The 14,510-nt window shown below is 35.3% G+C and overlaps 4 protein-coding genes across 4 annotated transcripts; 3 read left to right on the top strand and 1 right to left on the bottom strand.

The window, feature by feature from the left end:
- Positions 1 to 977, top strand: LOC115761045 (uncharacterized protein C6orf136 homolog). Its single transcript, XM_030702662.1, has one exon. It carries the CDS (start codon positions 148 to 150, stop codon positions 928 to 930), a length of 783 nt encoding a protein of 260 aa, XP_030558522.1. The 5' UTR covers positions 1 to 147; the 3' UTR covers positions 931 to 977.
- On the bottom strand, positions 962 to 3,836 carry LOC115761035 (THO complex subunit 5). The gene is made up of 6 exons (XM_030702652.1): positions 3,686 to 3,836; positions 2,842 to 3,627; positions 2,080 to 2,195; positions 1,934 to 2,021; positions 1,294 to 1,830; positions 962 to 1,233 (listed from the first exon to the last, which is right to left on the bottom strand). Exons 1-6 carry the CDS (start codon positions 3,758 to 3,760, stop codon positions 991 to 993), a joined length of 1,845 nt encoding a protein of 614 aa, XP_030558512.1. The 5' UTR covers positions 3,761 to 3,836; the 3' UTR covers positions 962 to 990.
- Positions 3,837 to 4,398: 562 nt separating this feature from the next.
- Positions 4,399 to 7,221, top strand: LOC115762601 (cytochrome c oxidase assembly protein COX15 homolog). The gene is made up of 4 exons (XM_030704896.1): positions 4,399 to 4,562; positions 5,501 to 5,612; positions 5,678 to 5,810; positions 6,301 to 7,221. The coding sequence occupies exons 1-4, from the start codon at positions 4,470 to 4,472 to the stop codon at positions 7,148 to 7,150; spliced, it is 1,188 nt and encodes a 395-aa protein (XP_030560756.1). The 5' UTR covers positions 4,399 to 4,469; the 3' UTR covers positions 7,151 to 7,221.
- A 974-nt stretch (positions 7,222 to 8,195) lies between these two features.
- LOC115757943 (alpha-catulin) lies at positions 8,196 to 13,253 on the top strand. Its single transcript, XM_030698418.1, has 6 exons — positions 8,196 to 8,346; positions 8,895 to 9,075; positions 9,394 to 10,877; positions 10,935 to 11,237; positions 11,900 to 12,106; positions 12,852 to 13,253. The coding sequence occupies exons 1-6, from the start codon at positions 8,311 to 8,313 to the stop codon at positions 12,975 to 12,977; spliced, it is 2,337 nt and encodes a 778-aa protein (XP_030554278.1). The 5' UTR covers positions 8,196 to 8,310; the 3' UTR covers positions 12,978 to 13,253.
- Positions 13,254 to 14,510: the final 1,257 nt, after the last annotated feature.

The following is a 14,510-nucleotide window of genomic DNA, read 5'->3' as shown; positions in this document are numbered from 1 at the left end:
ATATGAAGCACGCGTGTTGTCTTTACAATTTCTTATAATCGACCATTCATAAAACAGGAAAATATAATTCTGTGAATATCAGCCAAATTTAATACTGAATCTAATTCTTTCCTTGCGGTCACCAAATATAGAAACTATTCAATCATAATGTTGCGTGGAATCAAGATTACTTGTCTAAATAGATGTTATCACAGAGATCGATCATTGGCCTCCATTCTTCAGCGTTTATACGTAACACAAGTGAAATCCCACAAAGGGTCATATCCACTGATACAAAAATGCAATATTACACAAACCGCTTCCGAAAATACACATGATAATAAATTAAAAAAACCCGCTTTGGAAAACAAACATAACAAGAGCTCTGAAGACTTAGACCGTGCCTACAATGTCCTGAAGGGTACACTGCCAAAATTGTTTGTCGAACCCCTGGACTATTCCATCTATAGCCCAAATCTGATATTTCAAAATAACATTACCGGCAAATACACGGTAGGTTTGTACCACTATGTTAAGCAAATAGCGATTCTCCGTACGGTTGGTCATTTGAAGTACGCATACGTTAAATTTGAAATACTTAAAATAACTAAACACTCCGAGGATTACACAGTGCGCATCAGATGGCGAGTAAGAGGCATATCGGGCTTGAAAGTAATGTTCCAATTTTGGAAGTACAAAGTGTGGGCGCTGCAAGAAGTACTTAAAGACCAGGAGTCTTGGTACGACGGATATTCCATCTGTTTTCTGGGCGATGATGGTTTGATCAGCAAGCATGTTGTTGACAAAATAATGCCGGATGAGAATCGTGAAATAGTTACCAACAATTCTGGTTCAACGCTGCCAACAGGGTCCGTGGCGGCAACGGCATCACAAAAAATTAGTTTTCATCCGTTCAGATATTCATTGTATCCATTTTCTAAATTATATTAACTGATAGCAACACAAATAAATTAAAAAAAAGTTACATATGCATTACAAGATGTACTCTATTTATTGTTTAAATGTATATACAGATCCCTTCATAATGTACTTGTACGGGCGCAAACGAATCCGTTTCGTGTATGCGCTAATATACGGCTTTTCTTTATTGTATTCCCTGACAGCTTGCACTGCTCCTTCTGTTTCGAGAAAAATGTCGAAGCTATAAATGGTACGAAACAGTTGCGAGTAGAGCAGTCGGTTGCCGCTCTCTAAATGCTTGGGCTGCAGCGAGTTAGTCCAGAATTCCATCATCTGCAAGGTTATATTCTGTGTTGAAAGATTCAAAGATATTGACCAAATTGATATCCTTACCTTTATAGCTGCATTGTTAACTGAAGTGTGCCGACCATTCCAATGCACGCTTAATGTCCAGAGTGGGATATCCAATGGGTAGTTGCTGGGTATTCGAATAAAGCATTCCATTTTGGCAGATCCACGCACGATTACAGCCCTATAGGAGGTGTACGTGATTCCATTAGAAGGCGACAAGTTGTTAATTAATCCTGAATTTTGAATGTTGAATTCTTCACTAGAAATTGCAGTCCACTGGACAAGACTACCCGTTAAGCCGGCTGGATAAATATTTTCCTTTGCTGCGGACATATCGACATCTTTATAGGTCAAGCCTCGAATTTGCTGGGTTAATCGCAGCCAAGATCGCCAACGTTTTAAGATTTGAATGAATACTTTACGAATCAACTTATGCAAATTGAATTCGTGTTTAAAAATCTTCTTATTATTGACTGTCGCTATTGAACACATGCTTTGCAACCAGCAATATGGTTTTCCAAATCTATTTTTAACAAAGTATTCCAGGCACTCTTCCGTGGTCAAATTTAAGCTTTGCAACTGAAAATAGAAAAATGATCATTTTTAATTTTATATTTCGATTAGAGTTTAAATACCAAATAATAATTCTACCTTATTAAGGCATTTTTCATTAATTTCTTACCTCATATTCGATGCCTGGAATAGGAATATCTTTTCCCGAATCATCGGGATATAAATGTCCCAGAAGATCCTCAACCAAATTAATGTCTCTTTAAAAAAATAAGAATTATTATATTATTTAATGTAATATATATAATTGATACTAACCCTTGAAAATTGGTGTTATTCGTGCTGTTGAATTGTGGATACACTGTGACACATTTAAGCAATTCCCAATACCTGATTATTAACACCAACTCATAACATTTATCAGGGCTTTCTATCTATAATTAAAACATACATAAATAGGTTGAGTTAAATTAGTTAAAAGGAGTACAATATACAATAATTGAAAAACTTGTACATTTATATAATAAAGACTTTGTGCTGATTGAGCCTACTAATATTTCCACTAATTCTTTCGATGTTGATAAGATAAAGTTTTCCATATATAGTTAAACTAATAATCACAGCGTTTGGCGTACATATTTTACTGAACCAAAAAGATTGTTCATATAAAAGACTTCTTTTCGATCGATCGCTCCAATGGCAGCCAACTGATAAAGTCGTGCGATGTTGATATGATTTTTCATTGTGTATGAGGAACATAGTGAAACTAACTAATTCAGATATCTTGATAAATCAAAAGTTGTCCATACAAGAACCTACATTTTTGCTTATCGTTCCTATGCAGCTATAGACGCATCAGAAAGACGCCTCGATGTAAGGTTCAAGACGCTTTAGATACCTTTAAAATTGAGATATTAGATTGCACAGTAACAGACAGGCGGATATAGCTATATACATTTGGCTGATGTTGATCTAGAATATATATCTTATGCGGTCGGAGGTGGCTCCTTTAATTGCACGACAAAATTATAATTCCCTCTACAAGGGTATACTATAAAAAGTGCTCTGTGTTCAACTTACAACGAGTTTTATATGAAGTGGATGGGGTTTCAAGAGACTTTCTATTGTGCTCTCAGGCGTCGCTTCACATGTACTCTTTTTCTCCATAAAATGTCGACGTTCCTTTAGAATATTTTCCGATTCCGAAAGCAACTCCTGCATTTGTGCATCGCTCTCAAAACCAATTACTTCGGATGCAAAGTCTTTCTTGTCACGTTGCAGGGCTTGCAGGTTTATAAATAATATATACAAAGGCCGTGGCAGGTATTTATATATTGAGCTTAATTTCCATTCAACATCAAGGGACAGCTGGAGCGCATCATGTAATGGTTTAGTCGATTCTAGTAGAGTGCGTAAAGCCGGAGCGAACGAAAGATATTTTTGTGTCTGCTTAAGATTTTCCTGCAACAACTCCTGCTTTGAAGAGAGCAAAGCACTGTACTGATTATCAAGTTCTTTACGCAATCGTAGTTCGCATTCCAGACGATATAAATGGCTTTTGTGATCTGACAAATTCGCCTTTTCACTATAATCAGCAGAAAGCTTGCTGGAATATTCTTTATCAGACAATAGTTCTAAATAGGTATCGCGACTTTTAAATTTCTGACATCGGACGATTTCCTTTTTCAAATGGCTAACTTCATACAGAAGATTTTGCAATTGCAATCTACTTAGGTCGACTTTTGATTTTTGCAAATGCAATTCATCTCGCCCAGACTTAATGTTTCGCTTGACCTTCCGATTCGAATGCTTAAGAGCCACAAACATTAATACACTTGTAGAGTGTTGCGACTCCAAAGCATGTTCCTGAAAAAAATAAACATATTTAAGAATATCAGTTGATCGAAAGTCATATCGCACTCACACTGCTCTTTAACTTATAGAGATTGTTCATAGCTTCTTTCAGTTTTACAAACTGTGTGTTTAATAAATTCTCCATTTTTATGTTGATTTACTTTGGTTACTATAATTAAGAGATTAATAAAAAGCACTTTTAATAAACCAAATGCTGTTTCTCAGAGGAGCGTCTATCAGGGATGCACTGATATACATAGAGGTTCCAGAAATATCGATATTTTTATTTCATAAATCGAGCTGATTCGATTTATCGAATCACCGGGTTGGCTATTTCCCATCACTATCTCTTTATCTTTTAAATAATATAGCAACTTAAAATTATTTTTAAGTTTTACTTAAGAACACTATTTACTCTACTAGCACCATCCTTTTTAGCTGTACGCTCTAATAACGTCACTGACAAGATTAGCTGTTAAAAGGGTCATTTTATTTTTATTTTCTTATGTATTTAATACTTAGATTAACACTGATTTTGTCGACCGTTAATAAGCAAATAAATAAATAAATTGACGACCGACCTGAAGGCCAAGGGCATCCGCTTTCACTGAAACGATAAATTACACAAGCTTTTGCGTTTCCTAAATTTACTTCAACAAGCTTTGGATGTGGGTGCAAACGCGGTGTCAGTAGGAACAAACTTGTAGGTTAGTCATTTCAATGAACCGTTTAACTGAACTTATTCTAACTGAAACATATGTGTTTGGTTCATCCCTAACTTTTAAATAAATATATATGCCGCAAAGGAAAATTTATTTCCTGTAGACTGTAGACAAAACAATTACCTTTTAATAATGCTTCGATCGATTTATCAAAGAGCCAATGCATTAAAGACTGTTATTCAAAGACGCAGTTTGCAGCACACTGTTTTGGAAGCTCAACTCAAAGTAGGTATTATGTATGAGCCACAAAAATTATACAATGTACAAAAATGGAAAGTGGACCCACTCTGCTGTGGGTTTTTGGACGCATCTATCTATCCAACCTGGCGAACCTGCAATGGATCCATAGGCATTGTTGTCTGTATTTCTTACGCGGAGTTGAGATGGACTCTACTCTGCGCGGGCTGTTCAGGACACTTGCAAAGTATGACTGGCCAGGAGCAATGTCGTGGGCAACGGGTGCTTCGTGTGGGCGCTGAATTCTTGCACGGCCTGCATTACTGACTTGAGCTTTGTGCTGACGCTTCTGTTAAAAGGCAGATGTATCTAATAGCCTTTGGTGTCGACGGGACTTGCATTTTTACGAATATGTTAGGTGTCGGAGTAGCACCCTTTCCTTTTCTTACCGTCCCCATTTTGGGCGTGAAGTTCGTATTTTGCCAGACTATAGATGTCTTTGGCTTTTGCTTTAGCTTTAAAATAACAGCCGTACCGCATTATGTTGATCGGAAGGTGTCCAGAATAATGCTGATCGGTAGGGCAGTAGACGCTTTTGGGACTCTCGTTCTTGTTATAATTATTTAGTTGCACCCTAAATCAAGTTTCGATTTGTTTTTTTTTGCAGCTAGGCTCGATTACAGAGATAGTGCTAAGCCCAACGCGTATCAGTTTATTTAATATATTTTGGACTTGCTCGAGCATCACCGCCTCCTTACATTTTTCCCGGTAGGCAACAAGTCGCTAAGACGACACACTGCGTGCTTTGTTGGCTTGCTGGCGGTTCTTACCATTGCCTCTCTTCACCTTGTCTCCTTGTTTTCATCCGAGGACAATAGGTGCGCTGTGTGGGATTGCTGGTGGCCCTGGTGGTGGCGTGATCTTTCCCCTTTTTTTGTTTATTTGATTTATTTATTTATGATATTGAATATTTTTTATTCCTTCAGCATATACCGCCACGACCTCCTCAAGTAAATCATTTAAGCAAATCAAATGATAAAACAGTTGGCAAGTGGTTTCTAGGATGCAGCGGCATGGTGTTCGTTGCTGTTGGACTAGGTAAATTAAAAACACAATTAAATTAAATTTAAATTGCAGCCTAAGCGAATTTTTTTTTTATAAAGGCGGTGTTACAAGATTAACAGAATCAGGACTTTCAATGGTGTCTTGGAAACTACTTGGTGAGCATATGCCACGCAATCAAGAAGAATGGATTAAAGAGTTTGAGAAATATCAACAGTATCCTGAATTTAAACTGTAAGTAAATTAAATAATAAACATATAGGTTATTTTACATCTATTTAACACAAGCAAAAAAGAATGCGTGTATGTATTGAAAGAAAAGGTTATCACAAATAGCAAATAACAAAACGTTATTCAATATTAAATACAGACAAGAACAAATTCTAAAGTATTAGTATGTGTTTGCCAATGAACAAATTGATTAGTTAAATGAGACTATCCTGTTTCTTCTTGGGAGAAGGATTAAGGACGTGCTACCTTCTAGTCTATCAGGAAGATAGGTCTGAATCTTTTTCGCATATTACTTTGTTGCAGATGTCAGTTAAAGCCTTAGTAATGCAAATTGTTGTCCTATCGTTTGGTATTCCGTCCAAGGATATCTTTGTATTGATATTTCTGCATACCCAAAATTTTCAATTTACCAGATAAATAAACCTACCTCATAATGTAAAACATATATTTATTTATAATATATAATTAATATTTTAATAACTCTTTTTTCCAGAAAGAATGCTAGCATAACATTGGAAGACTTTAAATTTATATATATGATGGAATATATACACAGAATGTGGGGTCGCGCGATCGGTGCGTTTTTTCTAGTTCCGGCTGCATACTTTTGGAGAAAAGGCTATTTTTGTGCTAGAACAAAAAAGGTTGTATTATTATTAGGCACTTTAATTGGACTCCAAGGTCTAATGGGATGGTATATGGTGAAGTCCGGCTTGGAAGACAGATTTGATAACCCAAATGATGTGCCGCGCGTTTCCCAATATAGATTGGCATCACATTTAGCTGCTGCATTTGTCCTATATGCATTGTTTTTATCGAATGCAATGTCTAAGTTGATACCATCTGATATATATGTATCTACAGCAAAGCGGGTACTTAATATTAAGAAATTGGCACATGTAACGAAAGGTATGGTGTTCTTGACAGCCATCTCTGGAGCATTTGTGGCTGGACTGGATGCTGGATTAGTTTACAACTCATTTCCAAAAATGGGCGATACCTGGATACCTAATGATCTACTGCAATTTAAACCAATACACAAAAATATTACAGAAAATCCAACGACGGTTCAGTTCAACCATCGTATATTGGGCATTACAACAGTATCATTTATTACGGCTTTATGGCTGATGAGTCGCAAAAAATTACCCAAACGTGCAAGTTGGGCTATCAATGCTGTAACTATTATGGCCTGGACGCAAGCTACTTTGGGTGTAACTACATTATTAACCTATGTACCTGTGCCATTGGCCACAGCTCATCAATCTGGATCATTAATTCTCCTCAGTTTTGCTGTCTGGCTTTCGCACGAAGTCCGACTTTTAAAGTACATACCAAAATAAAGCAAGATATACAAAAAATAAACATCGTAACTTGGCACACATATTAAATAAATAAATTCCTTTCTTTTTACCCAAATAATTGAAAGTTAATTATAAAAAATTTTATTAATAATAGAAAGAAATTGAGAAAATACAAATTCTACTATTGTTCGTTGCTGGAACACGCGAAACAGACGCTTATTGTTATTCATTGGACTAAATGCTTGAGTCTTGTCAAAAATATAATGTGAGATTAATTTAAGAAAATGAATTATAAAAATAATTACATTTGAATGCCTGCCTTTCAGGATGGCTGTTTGTTACTAATTTGCTTTGTTTGGATTACATTTTAGGAAAGGGATTTCCTACAGATTATTACAGAAGAAGAACAGAAGCAGAAAAAGCATTCAACATGTTCCTCTTCTTTCTCGCCTCTAAGAGTAATTGATTGTATTCTGATAGACCTAATGTGAAGGCTAGAAAACAGCAGAGCAGTCACGTCAAGTGAGTGTGAGGAATGACTGACCATATTTCTCTATGGTGGACCATATTTATCGCGAAAGGACCAAGCATAACGTGGCAACGAAAAAAAGGAAATTTGAATTCGTCATGGCGGCTAGGTCAGGGTATCTCCAATAGGAAACTCCCGATAGGTGTAATCGGTTTAAAAGTGACCATTATATATAATAGAATCAGTTTTGTTGTTACAGATATTATGACCATTTAATTTAATAAGAAGTGACAAAAAGTTAATTTTCAATGAAATAGGCTTCGTGCATATAGGATACATTAATTTGATTGTTAATATGCGTTATGCTTGCGAGGGTAACTGTTCTTTTATGTACAAAATATTTTGTTAACTGCGCAGAAGGTATGTATGCGCAAAAAAATACGGATTTAATGTGTTCGGAGACCATCATTGTTAGTTTTTGTAGATGCATTTAATATATATATATATATATATATGTGTGTGTATAAACAAAATAAATGTTAACTGTTTATAATAACTAGTATTCATTTAAAAAGGTCAATATCAAAATATATAAAATACGAAAATTTACTGTTTACAAAAAATCAATAGTTATATACACATTGGAATGTGCGGATCTCAAAATACAAATTAATTTTTTAAGCAGTTGAAAACAAACAAAAGCAAACAAAAAAACAAAAGAACTCGAAAAATGTATGGCCTATCTCCATCTGCGCTTGATGTCAATGTAAGTTTATTTCCGGTCCTTTTAATAATCAACGACTCAATCTCAAATTCATAACAACGATTTGATAAAGGGTAAAATAATATTATAAAGAATTTGTAACAAACCAAGGCTCTAGTCGAAAGTGTCTGACCAAAGGCTACCCTGTACCCCTACAGGCATGCTAACTTAATGCCATATTTACTTTCGCATGGAATATACAAACTTTAAGACTTATAAATGTAATTATAAAATCGGGCAGACGCAGTCGTAAGTGAGCAAACAGGTATGTATAAAGTTAAAGCATAGCCAATGCATTTTTATACCCCGATGGCCAATCCCACATGGCCATTATACTCTTTGTTACCGGCTTAATTGCGATTTGTAATCTTCAGCAAAGTTGAGGACAAATTGTCTTAAATATATAAATATTGAGGACCCTATTTCAGACAGATAAAATGTTTTGCCAAGTTGCAACAAGACTTGATTAAATCGACAGAGCTGTTGGTTTGCTGCAATTTTTGTGTATTACAACATATATAATCAATTGTGGGTTGTTTTGTTATTTACAGAATCAGCGCTTTCGACTTCGTGATATCGACAACGAGCAAATAATGTCAACTTTTGGAAACATTGGACATACATTGAGTATATCGGTTGAAAGATTTATTACAATTGGCGAAATAATTGCAGAGGAAAATACGGATATAAAAGTCGATATGTATGAGGCTGCTAGAGAAGCGAGGGATGCAGGTGAGGCCCATAAATCTATTGTGCTCCCATCGCACTTCACAAAATTAGCTATCGGTTGTTATTAACTTCGAAATATCTTACGCGTTACGTGTTTGTAAGCTTTATTGATTGATTGGGAACAACCCCAACCTCCTTTATTGATTGTTGTTAAAATGTAAAATGAGTTTTGTGGTGTTTTGTGAATAATTTTTAACAGTACATTGGAATAAAAGAGTAAACAATTTATATTTTTTACAACTAAAATTTTCCAACAACAATTTCTAAGTTTCTTTAAATGAATTGTCAAAATACTAAATGAAGTCGTCTTTTTTTTTTTAGGAAAGTCCATTGAACAGTTATGTGATCCTTCGCCTCTAGGTGGAATGGAACTTCGGCATCATACTGAGCCATTAAAGGATTACGGTGCTATTATACTAGCAGCTAGATCACTTCTTTCAGCAATAACACGAATTCTTCTGCTAGTGGACATAATTGTGGTTAAAAAACTACTCACTGCAAAGAAGCGAGCTTCTGAAAGTTTGGAAAAGCTGGAGTCTGTTATGAATTTTACCGAGTTTGTTCGCGCGTTTTCTATATTTGGCACAGAAATGATTGAACTAGCGTACCTCACTGGGCATCACCGGAATTCATTTAAGGAAGAGCGGCGGCGTGCTCAAATGTTCTCGGCTCGTCAAATTCTTGAAAAGTCCATATCAATTTTATTGACATCATCAAAAAATAGTCTAATACACAGCGATTGTGTTATTGTTAAGGAAAATCGGGACACAGTGTTTTGCCAAATACGACGTGCAATGGATTTAATACATTTCGTAATAAAGGATAGTATTTTCGATTCAGCCAAGCATATGGCATATCGTAATGCGCGAGGTAATTCGAATTATGAAAATGAAAGCATATATACGACAATAAAACGTATTGTAAATCTCATTAAGAAATTTAAACTACAATCCATACAATATGATTGTAACAGCAATAAGGAGGGAAATAATAATCCAGATGCGTTTTACCCCTTATTTAACGATGACGATTGGAAAAAAGAAGAGAACTTAGCGCCAATTGACGGTAGCCACATGATTAAAAATACAAATTATAAAAAACATATGACCTACGAAAGTCTGGACCTTAGCGATGAACTTTCTGTGGCTTTTGATAAGTTGTTTGAGAAAACGCATGATTTTACAGATTCTCCCTACATTAGTCATGAGCATCGTAAGAATATATTAATTTACTGTGACAACTGTAAACTGCAGTTCGATATGTACCTCAATCATTTAAAAAAAGATTTCCATGATAACAAAGGCTTAAGAGTACCAATACAAGGCAGGGAACCTGAAATGAGCTTGCTTGAAAGCCTACAAGATTTGTGTAAGCAGCTTGTCGTGTCTGTATCGAGCCAAATAGCTGACTTTAATGAATCGCTTAGCATTTGTACAAGGATTGTGAAATCGTTTTATGTTTTGGCAATGGCACATGATCTTGAGAATCTAAATCAGTGTTCTACCAAATTTCACGACTGCTGTGATCATATATTCGATATCTGCAAGTTGTTGCAGCATATAGCACCAACGGAAGGACTTCAGGTTCACGCGAAATGTTTGGCAATTAACTTGCGAATCTATGGTCCACAAGTATTTGTTGCAGCTAAAATCCTTTGGAAGTACTCTAACAGCAGCGCGGCAAATGAAAATTTTGAATCATTTTTGGGAATGTGGAAGTGGTTAGTGAACGAGATTTCAACGATAGCTAAAAAAATCCTTGCTTCGGTAGACACAACTAAAACTGACATGGACTCTCAAATAGAGGTAAGCGAAGCAAAATCAAATGGCATTACGACTTAAAAAACTTTTTCCATTATTTAGAAATGTGAAACAACAATAAAATCATCAAAACCTCCTGGAGCGGCCTCAGATGAACGAGAAATTGTGGAGTACTCAGGCATAGATAGTAAAAACAATGGAGATTCAAAATGGACAGAGGATTTATCAGATGACAACGACATATTAAAAAGAGCCAAAAATATGTCCGCTATGGCTTTTTTAATGTATCAATTTACGAAGGGAAACGGTTCTTTACGAACGACACAAGATTTGTTTACTCAAGCGGAATATTTTGCTGAAGAAGCCAACCGACTTTATAAAGTCCTTCGCCATTTCTCATATCAGGTATAACAAAATTATATGGTAAAATCGATACCTTAATGTATCGGAATATTCGACCATAATGCATAGATTTTTTCTATATATTTTCCAATTTCTGGCTCACTATTTTGTGATCCTTTTGAGAAAGTATAATTATTAAGTCATTAATTGTTGAGCCCATAAAAAGAATACAGGAAGAATCAGTCAAAAAACTAGTTTTGGCTTACTTGGTCCGTTTTCAAGCCATCGATCAAAATAGGTATAGAAATGATGCTTTCTGAGCAAATCTCTTAAGTATTGAGAGTTAGAATATCTTTAATTTTATAGATATCGCCACCCCCTACACCCCTTAAATATAAATCAATTGAAAGTATCCAATAATTTTAGCCACAACTTTAATGTTGTTGCCTTTTTGAAAATATTCCAATATTCAGATCGGAGTTAATAAGGAAATTGTGTAATTATACAGATTTGCAATTGCGATTGTATTAACTTGTTCTGTGTACAGATTTTGAAGTCTCCAGCTCATACAGTTGTCCAGTTGTCCTACATATTAGCTAGAGCTCAATGAAATGAAGAATGTTAAAGAAATCAAGTTATGTAATTTAAACGTATCATGTATTTAGCAGTATAATTGGAAATACTTATCCTAATTGAAATTAATTAAAAGCAAATATGTTTTTCAGGTACCTGCAAGTGATAACAAAAAGGACCTTCTAAGTATATTAGATAGAGTGCCAACTTTTGTCCAAGCTCTACAATTTACAGTAAAAGAGCATACAGTCGGAAAAGCTGCAACATTTGTTAAGGTTGATCACGTCATAAGGGAAACAAAAAATCTTATGAATGTTATAAATAAAGTCGTCTCGAACTGTTTTGAGTGCGCAAACAAGGTAATTTATTTTGAAAAAAACTGATTTTTGTATACTCTGTTCACAAAGTGAGTTATAAGCCTTGATACCCGTGTGCGAAATATTATCCATTATTGCGGTGCAAGCTGGAAACACTCAAGATCCTACTTAAGTAAAATGTACAAGGTTTCTTACCCAACACCCCTTGAAGACTTCTTGGGTAAACCCACAGAAAGCTATCATATTTCTTTTTACTAGACTGATATTGATATTTCTTTCAATGAAGTCTGACACACAAACGGCAGACTCAGAAAGAACACAAATTTTAGCGTCATATTTGTTTGGGGTAAAACGTTCATTTTCGATGTTAATATTATCAGATGGCTCCGCGGTCAGCTGTCCAACTACGAAATGGTTTCCATTAACTGCTTCACTCGATCACGTCTTGTCCATTTAATCGTTACCTCCAAGGTATCTGCTCGCCGACTGTCCAGCTGTGCGCTCGCGTTGACCGCTCAACTTCGCCGCGAGTTTTCGCAACTTTACCTCGGAGCTTTCGCTCTTGGCCGCCGGAGTTGAGAAACTGATCGATAACGCTAGGTTGCCGCGGCGGCCGGCTGTTATGTTTAACTCGGCTTCTTGCTCTTAAGAATGGCGTTAAATACAGACAATCCAAAACAATTTTAAATTCGCTGAATAAATCTTTTATTCCAAATCTCTCAGAATTTTTAATCCGCCAATGTTGTACCTGTTAAACTTAATACGATTTTATTTTCTATCATTACAGTACAAACTAAATTTTACCGGTATTACTGGCGGACTTACATCTGGTTCAGTACGTGGAGATGAAAATCTCGCTGGTGGAATGTGTGACTCGAAAGGAACAACAAGCAGCACCGAAGGAAGTATGTGACATTATGGAATGGCTCGAAGAGCCAAAGGTGATGCCCGACGGACAAGAGTATCATTTTTATTGTTTTGAACATACCTTATAAGTGAGTGAAAGTATTTGTACCATAATTTCTAAATTATATCATCAAGTTGAAAAAAATCTGTCAAAGTATATGTTGCAAAATGTTGTATAAAACTGTAATATACATCTATATATAAAAAAAATTAGGCATTTAACCGTAAACCAACAGTAAATAATCAAAAATAGTGTATGTGTCCTTAAGTGTTTGATTCAAAATTAATAATAAATTTTCTCTTGTGGTCAGATACCAATAAAAGATAGAAAAATTGTAAAATTGTCCGTTTATTATGTACACATCTCTGTGTAATGGTTATTGTTCGTATTCTTTTACAATAATGGGTTCCGGGCAAAACTCTTTACAACAGATATTTGTGTGATCGGAGTTGTAAGTTGAATATTCGCAGTTTGAGACTTACGTCCAGTCCTGATCTGCCGCGAGCTCGCCCGCACTTCGCCATAGGACTTTGTACAAGTTCGCAACTATAGTAAAAAAAACTATTCGATATGGCTATCGCATCTCCCAATAAGCCTGTGTAAGCCACGTATTAAGAGTGCACAAATGTATTAGATAGCCAAAACGAGTGCTGGACCTGGTCAGTATTTGATCTGTATCAATTGCAAATTGCAATTGTAAATTGCAAACTGGCTGTATAAGTGGTTTTGTTTCTTAATAATTGCATTTTCAAGACATTCAATCCACATATTTTTCTCCTTAACCACAATCCTGTTACAAACTTCAAGTTTTAGCAATCAGACGCCGTTGGCAAAACATTTTAACAGTTTACCGTGCGTGGGTATCCACCAGCACACATAAAAATATCTAATAGTGTAAAAAACATTATATTGATAAAAATACCCGGATGGATATTAATCTTTATTAACATAGTACAAAAATTAACGTTAACATATGTTTGAAATTCCCGTATACAAATTCATATACATACATAGTACATACATATATATGTACATATGTCATTCCTACGCTCTGTTTGCTAAAGTCTTTACCACATGTTAAAGGAAATATGGTTAAAGTGACGCGTTAAGAGCAGCAAAAGTACATAAAACTTTATATTTGACAGAATTCGACTAGCAAATACCCTGTCTATAAAATGCAAGGTACAAATATAAAAATATATTTACATATATTCATAATACATTTAAATACCTATTATTATATACATATGTGATGGAACGGAATGGAATGGAATGGAATTTGATTTGTTACCTTTGTTACCTTTGCATATAAAATTTGTAAATTTAATATATTTTGGGGGAATTCATCCTATCTAATGCTTTTGAGGCTTATTAAATAATAGATACAAAAAACCTTACAGATTATCTCAAAAAACAGGCTTGATCTATTCGGCTATTGAAGTTGCCCAAGAACATATGTATATTCCTCATGGAGACGAACTTATTCCGTTTTCCTGTTACATACATTTCCACAAAACTATGATACCCTTTTTTAATGGC

The sequence above is a fragment of the Drosophila novamexicana genome, unplaced genomic scaffold (assembly GCF_003285875.2).
Source record: "Drosophila novamexicana strain 15010-1031.04,08,12 unplaced genomic scaffold, DnovRS2.1 tig00000008-arrow-pilon, whole genome shotgun sequence".
Classification (NCBI taxonomy): Eukaryota; Metazoa; Arthropoda; class Insecta; order Diptera; family Drosophilidae; genus Drosophila; species Drosophila novamexicana.
Note: the sequence above shows the minus strand (reverse complement) of the source record. Positions and strands in the feature narration are given on the sequence as shown.